Source organism: Cavia porcellus, unplaced genomic scaffold (genome assembly GCF_034190915.1).
Source record: "Cavia porcellus strain 051 isolate PalLab524CR breed Dunkin Hartley unplaced genomic scaffold, mCavPor4.1 scaffold_12, whole genome shotgun sequence".
In the NCBI taxonomy this organism is placed as follows: domain Eukaryota; kingdom Metazoa; phylum Chordata; class Mammalia; order Rodentia; family Caviidae; genus Cavia; species Cavia porcellus.
In genome coordinates this window covers 16,372,654-16,388,072 of record NW_026947495.1, presented here as the reverse complement: position 1 = coordinate 16,388,072, position 15,419 = coordinate 16,372,654, and the positions used below count along the sequence as shown (strand labels likewise).

Here is a 15,419-nt window from a genome sequence, read left to right as displayed (position 1 = left end):
CTGTGATACTTCACATTTGGAAGCTGTTTTGGGTGGGAGAGTCCTTTGTGATCCTCAGTTATATTGAGATGATCCTAATTTGGATTGTAACCGAAAGTGGTATAAAAACTGGAATTGCCTTGTGTCTCAATTACTTTTGTCTCATTGTTAAGACAAAATACCTGGCATCTAAAGTTACAAGGGGAAATGTTTAAAGCTCAGCGTTTGTAGACGTTTCAGCCCATAATTGGCTGGCTCCAAGCAAAGAGGACATGGCCGAGGGGCAGCAGTTCATGGCAGGCAGAAAGCCGTGAAGCAACAAGGCATGATCGTAGCTCTTTCCATCCCTTATATCTTACCCTGGAACTTAGGGCAGCAGCACTGACACCCTTAACCCCAGTGTCCTTGACTGTAGCACTGCACTATGAATCAGTCCCAACATCACACACGCCAGATCCAGCCAGCTCTGAAAAAGCCCCCTGCTACGACTGTGTAAGGTTTGGGGGGGACATGTAGACACAAGCCTTAACACCTTGGCACTCAGCGGGGCTGCCTAAGCATCATTTGGAGCTCTTTCCTAGGGAGCTTGTTGAAGTGTAGGTCTACTTTACCTGTCTGGGTGACAGTCTGAGATTTTCCTTTTCTTACAGGCTCCCAAGCAAGACTCAGTGTGTAGATCAAGGCTTGGCTGGAAACTTCTTTGCAGTTGCCTACTGCAGACCCTAGGGACTTTATGGGGAAAAAGAATTCCTAGTGCCTTCATGTTCTGCTGCTTGTTTTTTTGTCCAGGCAGATCTTGAACTTGGTAAGTTGCCCAGGCTGACACACTTGTGGATATCCTCGTGCCTCAGCCCTCCCAGGTGCTGATATTACAGGCATATGCAACCACACCCACCTCAAGATTTTTAAAATCAAACTATAATATTCTATCGATTTTATAAAATTTCTCATATAATTCACATTAATTATAAAAAGTTTAAATAAAATGGTGAGATATAAAAGAAAATCGAAGTTGCTCTACTGACAGTACCACTCCATGGTTGCCAGGATTAACAGTGTGAATCCTATATAGTAGTAATTTTTAGTATTTGTATATACACATATATAGGTTTTTAAAAACAAATGACACCATATTATATACTTTCTGCAACTTGATTTTCTTCCCACTTACCAATACACCCTGCAGATTCGCCCTAGGTTAATATATGGGGACTTTCCTCATTCTTTTCAATAGCTGTATAATCTAAATTTGAGTCTGTCATAAGCAGGTATCCCTAATGATGGAATTTATCATATTATTGTGCCATTGTTTGTAAGCACACATCATTTTTTTAATACAGATTATCTTTGAAAGAATATCTTTATAGTTTTATAGAATGTTTTCCTAGAACAGTTTCACATTTTAAATATTTAAATTTTTTGTCAATTTTTTCCAAAGATTGTGGCAATTGATATTCCTAGCAGTATCTGTTTCCCCAGACAGGACTTTTTAATTTTAGCCAAAGCAATATTGTCTTTGCATTTCCTTGAGTACTAGCAACATTTCATATGGTGTCATATGTTGGCTTTGTTCACTTCCTTTCCTACATATTACTTCACTTTTTTGCTCAAAGAATTGTGTTGTCTGATATTGCTTTGCAGGGGCTTTTATATATTACAGGTAAGTATAACTTTGCATATGTTGCAAATATTTTCTCCCAATAAGTTTGTCTTTCAGTCTTTCTTTTTTCTTTTTCTCTTTTTATTGGTACCGGCGATCGAACTCATGACTGCCTGCTTGCAAGGCAGGTGCTTATGCCGCTGAGCTAAATCCCCAGCCCCCTCTCTTTCAGTCTTTATAATCCTCCCATGCTCTTCCATTTTTTTTGCACCACAGGCCCTGCTTCAGACCGAGTTCAGTTTCACCAGGAACTAGGTTGTTGAGTGAAGTGGTTGCTAAGTGAAGAATTGTAATAGAATATACATTACAATATTCAGAACAAAAAAATGGTCAAGCAAAACTCCCAACTTGATGGGTTTGCTTTTATTTACGTAACTCTTACATGCAGTACTGTAATGTATAAAAGGACATAAAACTACAATATGATACTTTACAGTACAATTAGTAAATATTACAGTACTGTATAAACAGGGTGTACTTACTGAAAAAAGCCATTGAGGCTGTCTAAACAATGATGTACGGAACTATACAAAAAATAGATGAGTCCTTAGTCCATATAGCACACCTTTGTTTTAAGTCCAAATGATCATTAAATGAGTAGGTTATTAAGGGAGGAATATTTGTATTTGTTTTTCTTCTAATATTTCAGTTTTCCTTTCCCTCTTTCTGGAGTGAAGCCAAGGCCTTGACATGCTAAGTGTGCACTTTACCACTATATCCTGGGCTCTTTTTTCCAGTTTCCTGGCTGTTTAATTTAAACCCTCTTGCTATATTTGATGCCTTTCATCTTTCTTTCTTTCTTTTTTTGTCTTTTTGCAGTTCATGCTGGCCTTGAGCTTACTTTGTAGCCCAGGCTGGTCTTGAACTCCCAAGGATTCTCTTGCCTCAGCCTCCCGAGTGCTGGGATTACAGGTGTGAGCCACCACACCTGGCATGCTTTTCACCTTTCTACTATGAAAAAAAAGTATGGAAGTCGAATTTTTGTCTCTTTCATTGAGCTTGACCTTTCGTAAACAAACCTAAATTTCCTTGTTAGCCTCTTTCTTTAATGCCTAAATTCACAGCCTGCTGTTATTTTCTAACAAATACAATACCACATGAGGCAGTATTGAACATGAAAAGCCAACAGTAATTGCTTAACACACCCCCATGTTCCTGTTTCAAATAATGCTTAAAGGTAAAAGTCCTTCAACTTCATTAATATAAAATGTCTGTCAAGTGTAGACTGAAGAAATCTGAAACTTACTCAGTTCAGTCAACTTGTAAACAGGATCATGACTCTTTACCTCAGAAATACCAAGTGGAATATTTAGAAGAATATGGATACTTCTTTACATGAGTCCAGCCCAGTTTGCAGCCTCAGTGAGTTTAACATTAATTTATATAGTACTTCAACTTGAATCTACCCTTGTATTCTAAATTTGCCAAGATTAAGTTGAGGATCATGCCTTGCATTTAGTGATCTGTCTCTGTAGTTTCCCTTTTTGGGAATTTTTCACTTTTCACAAGATCTGTAACATTTTAAAAGACAGCCCCCCCGCCTGTTAAAATAACTTAATCATGTGCACATCAGGGGAATAAAGGACAGCACTAAGCTGATGGGTGGGAGCAGGGTTTTCTCCCTTTGTCCAAACATCTGTTTAGCACAGGTCTGAGATCACCCAGACAGTTGAGTTGGGTTGTGAAGTAGAATAGGGAGAGACTGCAGAGAGAGGCCAGGGCTCGCAGCAGTCTCAGTCAGTGGACTCCAACACAGATTCACTCAGTGTAAGGTCCCAGTAGGGTCTGGCGTCCTGCTTTTTGAAATGCTCATGAGCCATGTTTTCTATCGGGCACTGTTGAAACTTGATCTCTCCAAATCTCCAGTCTTTGGCTGTACCCCCAGCCTAGTACACATTTGTTAGCTTTTTCACAGCTTCCTCATCAGATTCTTCCTCATCATCTCCCTTCGTGTTAGATGAGTTGTCCTGCTTTATTCAGGGCAGCATAAGACGCTTAAATTTCTGCTGGGCCTTTGGGTCCTCTTCCGCTACTACCACGTTGTCAGGGGTGCAGTATCACCACCCCTGGCAGGTACAGCTGCCCAGCAGTGGCCTCAGTCTTGGAACTTCTTGGCTGGGTTGCTCAAATTTCAAACTCTATATACTGAAATGTGTACCCCTTGAAATGTCTTCTTTAAGCTTTTTAAGTTTCTTGACCTTTCTCTATTCAGCTGTAAGTTTTTGGGCCGTGTTGGCCTCTTCATGAGCTTTCTGTCTTTTGGCCATCTGAGCTCTGACATGGACTTTGGCCTTCATGGGGTCTTGAACAGCTTCTGTTCCTAATACTCACATTAAGTTAGAAATTCTCACTTTGGGTTCTGGAGGAGGCATCAGGCCCAGCCTGGCTTTCTCTCGTAGCTCCTTCTGTGCTTCCCTCTGCATTTCCCTCCAAAGTTCCTTCTGTTCCTTCTTGGTAAAATAAACCTCCAGAGTAACTGGCGTGTCATTGTCAACTGGAGGACTGAGCTGGGCTCAATGTTCAACAAGATTTGTGATTCTAAAATAATCTTTTCTTTAGGGATTTTCCTCTGTAAGGTCAAAGCTGTTGGGTAGGATGTAGGAGTCCCACCACTTGGTTTCTGGGATAGCTCCTTCCGTTAGCTCTTTCTTAGGAGCAATGAAGGCAAACTCAGTGGAAGCATAAATGCCTGTTTTTCAAGCAGCCTGTGAGATCTCTGCCTGCAGCTTCCCAGTTGAGCCTTTATCTGTAATTGTTGAGCAGGCTTCTCAAATTGGGGTAATTAAGACATGGGGGTCAAAAAAGTATTGGACTCCCATGTTCTCTGTTGGCTTTTCTTTGAGCTGTTGCTCGAACTGTTTTCCTTTTCACAGCATGAATATTGGCCTTCAGTGTAGGGATGCAGTGTGTCAGCTCTGGCTCCTTGTCTGTTGCATCTACAGTGTGACTGTTTTCATCTAGGATCAGTGGTATAGGTTTTGTTTGATCTTTTAACTCTCCTTTCAGAGGAGCAATGCCCATTGCATGGAGATTAATGAGGCCCACCATGTTGGCATTGCCCGTGAGGGCTGCCTTCAGTGCCAGCTGGGCCTGGATTTGGACTTGTAGTTCAGCTGCTTTCCTTGCCTTCTCGATGAAATCATTCATGGAAGTGGCAGCCTGGGAAGGCTGGATAGTGGTGTGTGTTGGAAGTCGTGCTGGCTGGGATGAAGGAAGAGTCTTTGGCTGAGGTATAGGGGAGCTAATGAAGCTCACCTGTTTTTTTTTCTCTTCAATTTGTCATGTTGCTACCTCCATCATCTGTTTAATCTGAAGCTTAGTCAGCATGCCAGGGCTCTCAGATGGAGGCCCAGGGCTCACCTCTGGTTTCTCTTCTACCTCCTTAAAACTGGATGTTTGTTGTTTCTTTACTCCTGATGATTCCTTGGATTTTTCAGAGTCACCACCAAACACCTTCTTTAGCTTTCATTTTCTGCTCCTGTCATGCTAGACTTGGAATGCCTGGAGCTTTGGTCTGCCTCTACAGCTTCAAGCAGTTTATCCACAAATTGGAGTGTAGACTCTTTGAGAAAAGGTTTCGGATGATCAGCTGTCTTTTCTTGGCCATGCCCTTCCTCACACTGTTCAGTGCTGCTGTGACCACTGTGAGCTCTGAAAACCTCAGTACTGTCTTCACCATCTTCTTTATCTGTGGTTTCAGTTCATCCAGCTCCATCTTAGTGCCATTTTCCCAGAAAGGGGAATGACTCCACACCTCACAAATTTCAGCTCAAGTTCAATTCCTTTCATGTCTTTGAATTGGTCTAGCAAGGTTTTGGGGAACTGTGCAGACACGCCCCTGTGCACCTGCTACCATGGAGTGAAGATCCCGGTGTAGCCCCACGGGGTGAGAGAAGAAGCAGCCCCGTGACCATGCACCCATGGCCATTGGGGAAGCCTTGGTGTAGCTGGGCAGGTCTGGGGAGGCTTGCCTCACACCCCACTGCCTCCTGGCAGCCTGGGTTCAGAGAAATCCAGGTGCCTGACTCATTCCCCTGTACTGTGGAGGGGCAGCCAACATGGGAAGTGCCTGGGAACCAGCTTGTTGGGAGGAACACAGGAAAATGTCAAGACAAAGGAGCAAAAAGCAATCTCAGGCCTCCAGCCCACACAGAACAAGTATGGGAGATACACACATGGAAGAAAATGGAAATTATGCACCTCAAATCTTTGAATGAATAGCAACCAAAGTAAAGAAAACTTCATGAGGTTGTAAAAGAAATCAGATCAGAAATAAGTCAGGTAAAAGAAGAAATCACAAACAATGAAGGAATTGGTGAGCATATCTAAAGAAGACATAGATTAAAAAAAAAGAACAAGGAAAATGATGGAAACTGAGTGAATAATATAGGAAGAAATTATAATGCATGGAACAAAGAGATATTCAGGAAGTGAAAAAGGTGATTGAAAACTGACAAAACCACTTGAAAGATACTGAAGATAAACTTTCAGACTTTGAAGACAGCATTGCAGCCAGCAATTATGAAAGAAAAGATTTTTAAAAAATAACAAAGAACCAGGAAATAATTCAACAGCTGCAAGATGACGCAAAGAAAAATATTTTAAGAGTGGTACGTGTTAGTGATAAATCAGGAGTCAACCCAAATGACATAAAGAGATTATTTACAGAAGTAATAGCAGAGAACTTCCCAAGCATGGGAAAAGGACCTGACATACAGATAAGTAAGGCGTATAGAACGCCAACTAGCCATAACCAAAATAAATCTATACCCAGACATATAATAATCAAGATACCAGAAATTAAGCACAAGAACAGAATATTAAAAATTGTTAGAATTCATTAGCACCAAACCAACTCTACAAAGAGCACCGAGAGGTGTATTCTAGAAAGATAAAGATGAGCATGGTTCCAGGAGTAGCAGCAGAGGGGAATTGCCAAACAGGGCAGGCAATTGAATGAAGGAGGAAAAGGGGGACCAATGATAGCATGGCAGAGATGAGCCAGTACATGCTAGTTGTAACCATTAATGTAGATGGCCTCAATTCACCAGTAAAAAGAAATACAGGGAGAATGGATCAAGAAACAAGATCCACCAATATGATGTATACAAGAAACACATTTAACTCAAAAAGAAATTCAAAGACCAAAGTCAAAGGAGAGAAAACAATGTCCCATGGTACAGGAAACCAGAAAAAACCAGAGGTAGCTTGCCCATCAACTGCAGAGTAGATAAGAAAGATATGGTATTTTTATACAATGGGAATCTACTCAGCTATAAAGAGCTCGTATAATCATATAATAAAGAGCTATATAAATAAGTAAATGGGTGCAACTTGAGATGCTCATGGGTGATATGGTCAGACTCATATAAGTGAGCATCATGTTATCTCCTAGTGTAAAAAAACTGAAGGAGTTAGTAGTATCCAAAATGTACAATAGATACTGTGAAGGTGATGGGGAGGAAATGTGTAAAGCTGGAAGCAGTGGGTGCTTATAATGCATTTAGGGAGGAGCATGCCGCTGTCCGCTGCTCATCCTGACAGGCATGAAGAAATGGGAGGCACTGATGAGTAGGTGTGAGCCAAGGCAGGGGGCTTGGCAGGACTTTGGGTAGCAGCGTGAGAGGAAGTCAGCGGGCGGCAGCAACTTTTGGTGATGAGTGGTGGTGGTGGGGATATTTCTTCCTTGAGATAAGAAAGTAGGCTGTGCAGGTGCTCCAGATGAAACTGCCGACCCTATACTTCCTCTGCCTTTCTTGTCCTGTGTTCCCATTGTAAGAGGGCCACCCTGGGGGAGTGAACACATTTCTAATGTGCATCTTGGCCTCAGAAACACATTCCTGCAGAGTAACTGAACACTCTGACTGGAGACTTCTGTCCCTTTTGGAAAGAAATGCAACACAATACACTAATGGTTAATGGCATTCTTTTGAGACCCCATAAGAGCGAGGCGCCTGTTGTACGTGGGACCGCTCTCCCTGGTGTCACCCTTCTCTAGGCTACCTTGCTGTGGGGCGGCCTGGCTCACGTCTGTTCTGTAATAAGCTTTCTTTTCATTTTCACTTTAGAACCAGTCTACAAACCAGTTCTGTCTAACATAGGGCAGCTACCATGCTAGCTGCTAACAGAGGGCTGCTAACAGAGTGGCTGGAGCAAAATGTTAACTGTAGGATCCGGATGGGAGTGGTTTATGGGTTTATTGTAAAGTTCTTTAAAATTTTCTGAATGTTTGAAACTTTTCAAGAAAATCTATTGGTGTAAAGGATGCTTGTCAGTGAAACCTTGGTTTGCAAGCATAATTTCTTCTGGAAACTTGTTTGTAATCCAAAATACTTGTTTGTCAAAGTGAATTTTCCTGTAAGTAATAATGCAAACTCAGGTGATTTGTTCCACAAGCCAAAAATATTCATATATAAATGTCTATAATACTGTAATTTAATATAAAATAATAAAGAAAATGCAAAATACAAAAAATAAATTAACCTGCATTTACCTTTGAAAACCCATCATTGCGGATATGAGGAAGAGAGGAGAGGAGGGTTATCTTTCACTGTCACTATCGGAACCACTGCTACCTTCTGGCCCAATCTTTTTCTTTTCATGCAGCTATCCAGTGACACTTGCTTTTGCCTTCTTTTTGGGATCTGGTGGAAATGTGGTATTGTGTTGTGGGTTAAGCAGATTTGTCCTTTGCACTACTACAGCCTTATTCAGGGAATGCTTTTCCATGGAATTTTGTGCTGTTTTCTACATTGTATACATCTCCCTAGTTTCATTTAAAACAAAGAATTCCTCTTCCTCTGCAGATGGGATCTCCTCCATTGTCTCTTGCCACTGAGAGGATCGCCCACAGTGGGGAGGTGTTGGCTCAGTTGTAACCATGTGACATTTAGTGTTGAGCACTACTCAAGTTTATCGAGTTAAAACTTACTAGAAATGTGTGATCATCTTGGGAAACAGGACAAGTTACAATCCAGCATTTTACTGTATTTGTTTTAAAGACACATTTATGGACAAGTCACACATTAAATCATAAGCATTAAATTTCTAAGTTTCTCTAATGCTTTCTTCCTGGCATTTCTCCTGCTTTCCTCAGTTAACTGCGCTCACATCTTGCTTCCTCCAGGAAAGTTCCCGCTAACTTCAGTCTGAGTGAGCCCTTGTCTCCTGTGTGTCCCAGGGTACTCCTTGAACACCTCTGCTGTGTAATTCCTCACTCTCTGTCTTTTCTCCTGTCCTTCAGTCACCCTGCTATGTTGTAGGTGGGGACTGGAAATGTCCACAACTATTTCCATTTTTGGCCTTTGAGCATAGATTTTGGCAGGTATCTGTGGCTTCATTGGATAGCATTCCGTTCATTTATGGTCCTTTTTTCTGGAGAAATTGACTGTATTTTTTTTTTTTTGAAAATAGCAGCTCAAAATGAGATGTGTATATGAAAGAATTTGAAAGGATTCGCACCCCATAGGCTGAAAAAATATTTGTCCACTTCCTGAGTTTTGGGAAGCAAGGTTGCCCTGGAGAAATTGTGGGGCTGTGATGGCTGGGATCTGAGGGTTGTGACCACATTTACCTCCTCAGCTGTGTCGGAAACAGTTGAGGCCAGAAACGAGGCCCCAAGTAGTTTCACATCCCTCATGCGGGGCCTGGTGGGAGGAGGCCTGCCCCTCTCCTACTTGCTCTAGTTTCATCACAATGCGGATGTGCTTAATTATCTAGCTAATTGCTTAGCTCACTCATTAAAAGCACATAATGAGGAAGGGGAGTGGGAGGAGGGCCTGGTGCAGGCGGGTAAACTGGCGAGCAAGGGTGAGAGGAGACAGAGGAGTGGTCAGGGACCTTGACTTGGAGCAGCCCAAGGGTCTTCACGTGGTTTATGTGGGTGCTGAGGAACTTCACATCATCAAGGAAAAGGCTGCATTTTATTCATTCTGCCTATTTCAGAAAACAGATTGGTACATGAAAAATAACTTACAACACTTCACAAATATGATCCCAAACAGATTTTAACATAAGAATATATAATTGAAATACTAGCATGGCCAGATGTGGCACTTGGTGGTTAGGCCAACATTCTGAGAGGCTGAGGCAGGAAGATCCCACATTCAAGCCCAGCTTGGGCAATTTAGTACATATAGAGATTCTATCTCAAAGTAAAAAAATAAAAAAGTTTGGGATGTGGCTCAATGCAAAGGCCCTGGGTTATGTCCCCATTGAGATATATTATAGTGAATGTGTGGTGACAGGATAATAGGTGCTTTTTAAACGGTAGTTGTATAGTTTGTGGACTTGCAAACAAGATCATAACTTTCCATTTTAAACACAACATACTTTTTGCTTTCAGAATGCCTCTTGTTCAACTCCATATAGTCTTGTCATGTTATTTTTCTTCAGAGGTTGCTTTGTTTTTGCTAAAATCGATCAAAAAATCCCCTTTTTAAATACGTGTTGTAATAAAAGTCCTACTTGTCCTGTGTGGCAATTTCCATGTCCCAGAAGTTGGGGCAGTGGCTGTGTTGCTTGGCTTCACCAGGGAGGTCCCAGGGAGGTTTAGCCATTTGATCAGCCTGGGTCTCCACTGCTCTGTCCAGCTGTTAATGTTTTGGCTTTAGGGGAGTGTAGCATTGTGGATTTTAGGGGAGGATCTCCCTACTTTGAGGACTCAGGCAATAAGCCTCTTTGTCCTTGACCCTTGTTGGGAGACACATGTTGTTCCTGCCTGTCCTCTGTCAAGTGTGCTCCTTCCGAGGTCTTGGCTTGTCACTTCTGAATTGGGAATGTGTTGGTTCTAACTCCTCCTTTGCCTAGGTGTGGGCTCCCAACCCTGGGAGTGTGAACTCCTGCTGGCCAGCACACCAGCCACCCAGGCCAGCAGGGACAGCAGCCCACTGCTGGATCTCCCCGGTGGGGCGCTCTTCTTTTCTGGAGCTGTACATGCACGAGCAGCTCTCAGCTGTGGCTGCCTGCTGGAGGCACCCAGGTGTCTGTGGAAGTTCCCTTGCCCAGGCTCCATGGCCTAGGCTGCAGCTGTGCAGGTTCATCCACATCCCAGGAAGGATGCACAGCAGGCTGCAGTGACCGCTGCCAGGTAGCTGCATTTTGCAGACAGGAGGGAACCTTTGACTTTGTAAACCACCGACATGGTGCCAGGTCCATGCCCCAGTGGCCTGGGGGCCTCAGCTCCAGCTCTTCTCTCTCCTCTTCCAGACCTGATTCTTTCCCAGCACACGCACATGCGCATGCACATGCACGCCAGGTTGTATTTTACCCAGTGATTTGTAGGTGTGTTATATTTATTCTAGTGGGTGTTCAGCAGTGAAAATAAGAGCCTATCACGTTATGATTAGAAAAATAGCCTTTTAAAGTTAGACAGATAGGCAGCCAGCCTTTATTCCCTCTTTACTGTGTGCCAGGGCCTTGCCTAGGCATTCTACATGTGTGTGTTCCATCCCTAATGTGTGTTAAGCCCTGTGTTGAGGTGTTTTATGTGTGTTGTCTCATTTGATGGTTCCTAAGAACCATCTTGCAAGGTAGATGGTAGCTTGTCTTTGCAGATAGGAGAACTAGCTTAGAAAAATTGAATAATTCTAGGTCACACAGCTCACAGATGGCAGAGTCAGCCCCAAGAGACACCTAGGCTCTGAGGTGCGTATAAAATAGAGGCTTTTACATTTCCCATACAAATTTATTAAAGGTTAGCACTTGCTTAGAATAGGTTCTGGGGATCTGTGACATTTGTTTATTGAGAATACTGTATGTCTCATAATGCCAGGATTGCTCTGTACATTTCATCTTCTGAGAGGACAAACATTTTGACTAATAAATTATTATTTTTGAAGAAATTTAACTTTCTTAAATCTATTAAATAAACTTGGAGTAAATAATATGTTTAACTCTGGCCTGTGTCGTGAAGGGATGCTTTTTATAAAAACAAAACAAATACTTGTCCCTCTTCTCATTCCTTAATCTGCAAGGAGGCTGGTGTGTGTGTGTGTGTGTGTGTGTGTGTGTGTTGGGGAGGAAGCACAGGACAGGGATAGAAGAGAGAAGAGTTGGGGGTTGAGGACCCCAGGCCACTGTGGGAGAGGCAGGACTTGGAGCCATGTGGCGAGGCTGCCTCAGGAACCCCGTGGGGGTTGACTGCCTTTTAGCGGTGAGTTCCTGTCTGTCCCCCCAGGCGCTGCAGGCATCAGGAAGAAGATGTCCCTACTTCTGCCTTCTCACCCTGGCTTCCCTCTGGCCTTGCTCTGTGGGGTGAATGGCTTTGTGAGGAGTTACACCTTTATTTTTACCAAAAGCCTAGAGAAATCCTTCTCTGTTAGAATGTTTGGGTCAAGCTTTTCCATAGCATGGGGATGTCATTTCATTTCAGCTGAGTGTAGAGCGAACTGCCTCTAAGTCTTTGTCTTTGTCATTGACAGCTTTCCAACTGGGTCTTCTGTCAGTGTGTCCCCGCCTCAGGAAACCGGCAAGATGGCTGCAAACAAGAGCAAGGGCCAGAGTAGTTTGGCCTTGCACAAAGTGATCATGGTTGGCAGTGGAGGAGTCGGCAAGTCGGCCCTCACGCTTCAGTTCATGTATGATGAGGTAAGACACGCCTGCGCAGGCCGCCTGCATGATCACCTCTGCTGTGGCATGTCCTTGCTCCAGCTTCCGTGCTCTCCCGTGCTGCATGGGGTGCACGGGAAAGTGGTGTGGAGGTGGTTTTCCCGGAAGCTCTGGTTACTAACCTTAGGTGGTTACTCTGGCTGTGTGGGGATGTGAGGAGTCTTTGCTCATGTGGTTTTCATTGTTGTTCTGGGAGGGAGGGAAGAGCAGCCTTGGTACAGGTGCAGTAGTTTTAATCTTGCTGTCCCTCAAAGGCCCCGCATCATAGGCTTACTCAGGACTTTTCCCGGGCGTGACATCCACGTGGACATAGGCTCTGTGAAATTAGCCAGGGAGATAACAGAACCCTAGTTGGCGAACACCACCAACCCTGTCCCACTTCCTCTCGTGCTGGGTATTGTCAACGTGGTCCTGTGCATTTTTGGTTCCTGAGGAAAGTTGAGTTAGGGTTAGGGTTAGCTGGGGAGTGGTGGTGTAATGTGTAGGGGCTTGAATATGCTCCACTGCGTGGTTATTACTTACTCACTGAGCTGACTCTGGCGTTGTGACATGAGGCACAAGGCCAGGGTGGCTCCTGCTGTGCACTTGTCTTTGGTACTAGCATTGTAAGTATGGGGACAGTGATGGAGAACAAGGAGCGGGACGTGGAGCGGGAAGCTGGTCCTGAAAGTTCTTCCAAGTCTTACAGTGGAGCCTGATGAGGTTTTCTAAATGCACACTACAGTTGTCCTAGGTATTTGTGAAGGATGGGTTCTAGGACCCTCCACAGCTACTCAAAGCTATCAATACTCAGGTTCCTTTATAAAGTGGAGTCGTGTTTATAAATGACTTACACACAGTGTCTCGTATACTTTTAAATCATGTCTACATTGCTTATAACACTTAATAAAATTCAAAGGCTAGACAAATAGGATTATACTGTATTATTGTGGAAATAAAAACAAGAAAAAGTCTATGTTCAGCACCGGTGTAGCCTTTTTTTTTTTGCTTTTGCTTTTGCTTTTGGTTCTTTGAGACAAGGTCTTACTATGTAGCCCAGGCTGTCCTCAAGCTTATATGTAGCCCAGGCTGGGCTTGAACTCCCAGCGATCCCCTTGTCTCACAGAGATCTTCCTGCCATAGCCTCCCAAGTGCCAGGATTATAGGCGTGAATCACCATACCCAGCCTAGATGTGGCAGTTGTAGGCCTAGGGACATGAACAGTCTGACTACATCTGTGGATACAGACCCTGTGGTGACAGTGGGCTGATTGTATACAGAAGTGGAATCACAGGGCTCACCTCATCCCTAGTGCCACACTGGTTGGAAGCCACAAAAGTGGGCCTTTGGGAAGAGGGTTGGATCACAGGGTACTGTACTCATCAGTGCATTAATCTGTTGATAAGTTCATAAGTGAATGTGTAGTTAGGAGGTCAAGGAGGCAGATATCAGGGATAACTGGCAGCGTGACCTGGAAGGGGGATATTTGTCCCTGGCTCCTTCCTTCTCATTCTGTTCCCTAGCTGCCATGGGGTGAGAGAGCTTTCCTTCACCATGCCTTTCTGCCATACCCTTCTAACCTTGGGCTCTGAAATCATGAATTAAAATGAACCTCTCATTCTTTAAGTCATGGGTGTGTCTGATATTTTTTCCCAGTGACAGAAAATGACTAACACAGTTACGATTGCATTTCTCATTCTTGATAAATGTTTATTTTTGTATTCCTTAGTATATGTGTAATTTTGAATTATCTTTTTAAGGAGGGGCCCCCCAAATGAATAAGCATTGAGTCAAAACATGGATACTCTCATGGGCCTTACCTCCTGTGTCTTATGTGAGGAGCTTTTAGGGCTGATACCAACATCCCTTTATCTTAAGCTATGAACCAAAATGGGTCAGTCTAGCAGAACCTGCTGAATTTAACTAAAACAATTTTGCTTTAAAGAAGAGAGACAAGTTGAGAAGTCTGCTTTGGAAGTCTTACTTGTTTTTGCATAATAACTTGTACTTTGCATACTGAAAGCTCCTTATTTTTCTTTTGTAACAGAGCCTAAAGAAAGAGAGTAAGGAGGGGAAATTAGGAGAGGAAATAACAGGATGTGGTAAACAGGCAGGGAAGGGGTTACCTTTACAAGGACTGTTTGGCAGCACCTGGAGCCATTTTCTTTTGTCATGACTGGAGGGAGGATACTGCTGGCATCTAGAAGGTCAAGGCTGCTAACCATCCTACCATGAGCAGCAAGCTTCATAACAAAGAATTATCCAGCACAAAGTATTGATAATGCTGTGGTTGAGAAACTTTATAGAGACTGCCTTTATCTGTTTTTTGTTACTATAACAGAATACCTAAGATTGTGAAATTTATTAAGAAAAGAGGTTTATTTTGGCGCATGGGTCTGGAAGATCAGGAACATGATCCTGGCTTCTGCTTGGCTTCTTTTGAGGGTCACATGCTGCTCCATCATAACAGAAAGTGGAATGACAGAGAGGAAAAGAGGCCAGGTAGTTTATAGCAACCCACTCTGGAATTATTTTCATCCCTGCATGAGGGTATGTCTTTCAATTTGATAGCTTCATAGGGTTCAGCCACATCTTGTCACCTTTACATTAGCAACTCAGCATGAGTTTTGTTGGTGACAAGCCGCATCCACACCATAGCAGAGCTATGGTAGCTGAGAAGGAAGATTCCTGTAATATAGGTGATTGAGAGGCCTCAGGTTGGAAACAGCTCAAATCTCCCTTGACACTGGGATCTGTTCTGCTCAGCACAGCTGCACAAGAGACTAGGAGGCCCTGTCTGGATGGCTGGTTTTTTTGTGTGCATCTACACATGTGCAGATGGCAGGAGGGGAGAGGTGTGGTGCTGTGGAAGTGTTGAGAGCTTTTCTCTCTTTCCTAGCTTCTTCACAGGGAGGGAAAGCTCTTTGTGACCTTTGGCTATTTTTCTTGTGGGTGAACATATTTGAGAATTAGGAAGCAGCAGTTAGCAAGGAAATGGTAAAATAAGACAAGGAAAAAATAGAAATGAAGTGATGTGTATGCTGAGGAATGGTTAATTGACTTCCTAAAACAGTGCTGTTTGGTAGAACCCTTTGCTTAATCTGTGTGCCTGCTATGCACTTGAAATATGGCCAGTGTTTATTAAATTAGACAAGATAGTTCGAGAATCATAATTTTGGAGCTTGAAGAATCA

The 15,419-nt window shown here is 43.2% G+C and overlaps 1 protein-coding gene and 1 pseudogene across 5 annotated transcripts in view; one reads left to right on the top strand and one right to left on the bottom strand.

Moving 5' to 3' along the window:
• Ralb (RAS like proto-oncogene B) overlaps positions 1-15,419 on the top strand; it is a 74,669-nt gene that overhangs the window by 41,793 nt on the left and 17,457 nt on the right. For 4 of the 5 annotated variants that reach the window (XM_013142489.3, XM_013142490.3, XM_003478744.4 and 1 more), the window contains exon 2: positions 12,061-12,226. In XM_013142489.3, the coding sequence (XP_012997943.1) occupies positions 12,113-12,226 (114 nt within the window). In that variant the 5' untranslated portion in view covers positions 12,061-12,112. Of the gene's footprint in view, positions 1-647; positions 785-12,060; positions 12,227-15,419 lie in introns of those variants that run through there. The other variant, XM_013142492.3, reaches the window with a different exon arrangement.
• Positions 3,373-5,354, bottom strand: LOC111754119 (U4/U6 small nuclear ribonucleoprotein Prp3-like; annotated as a pseudogene).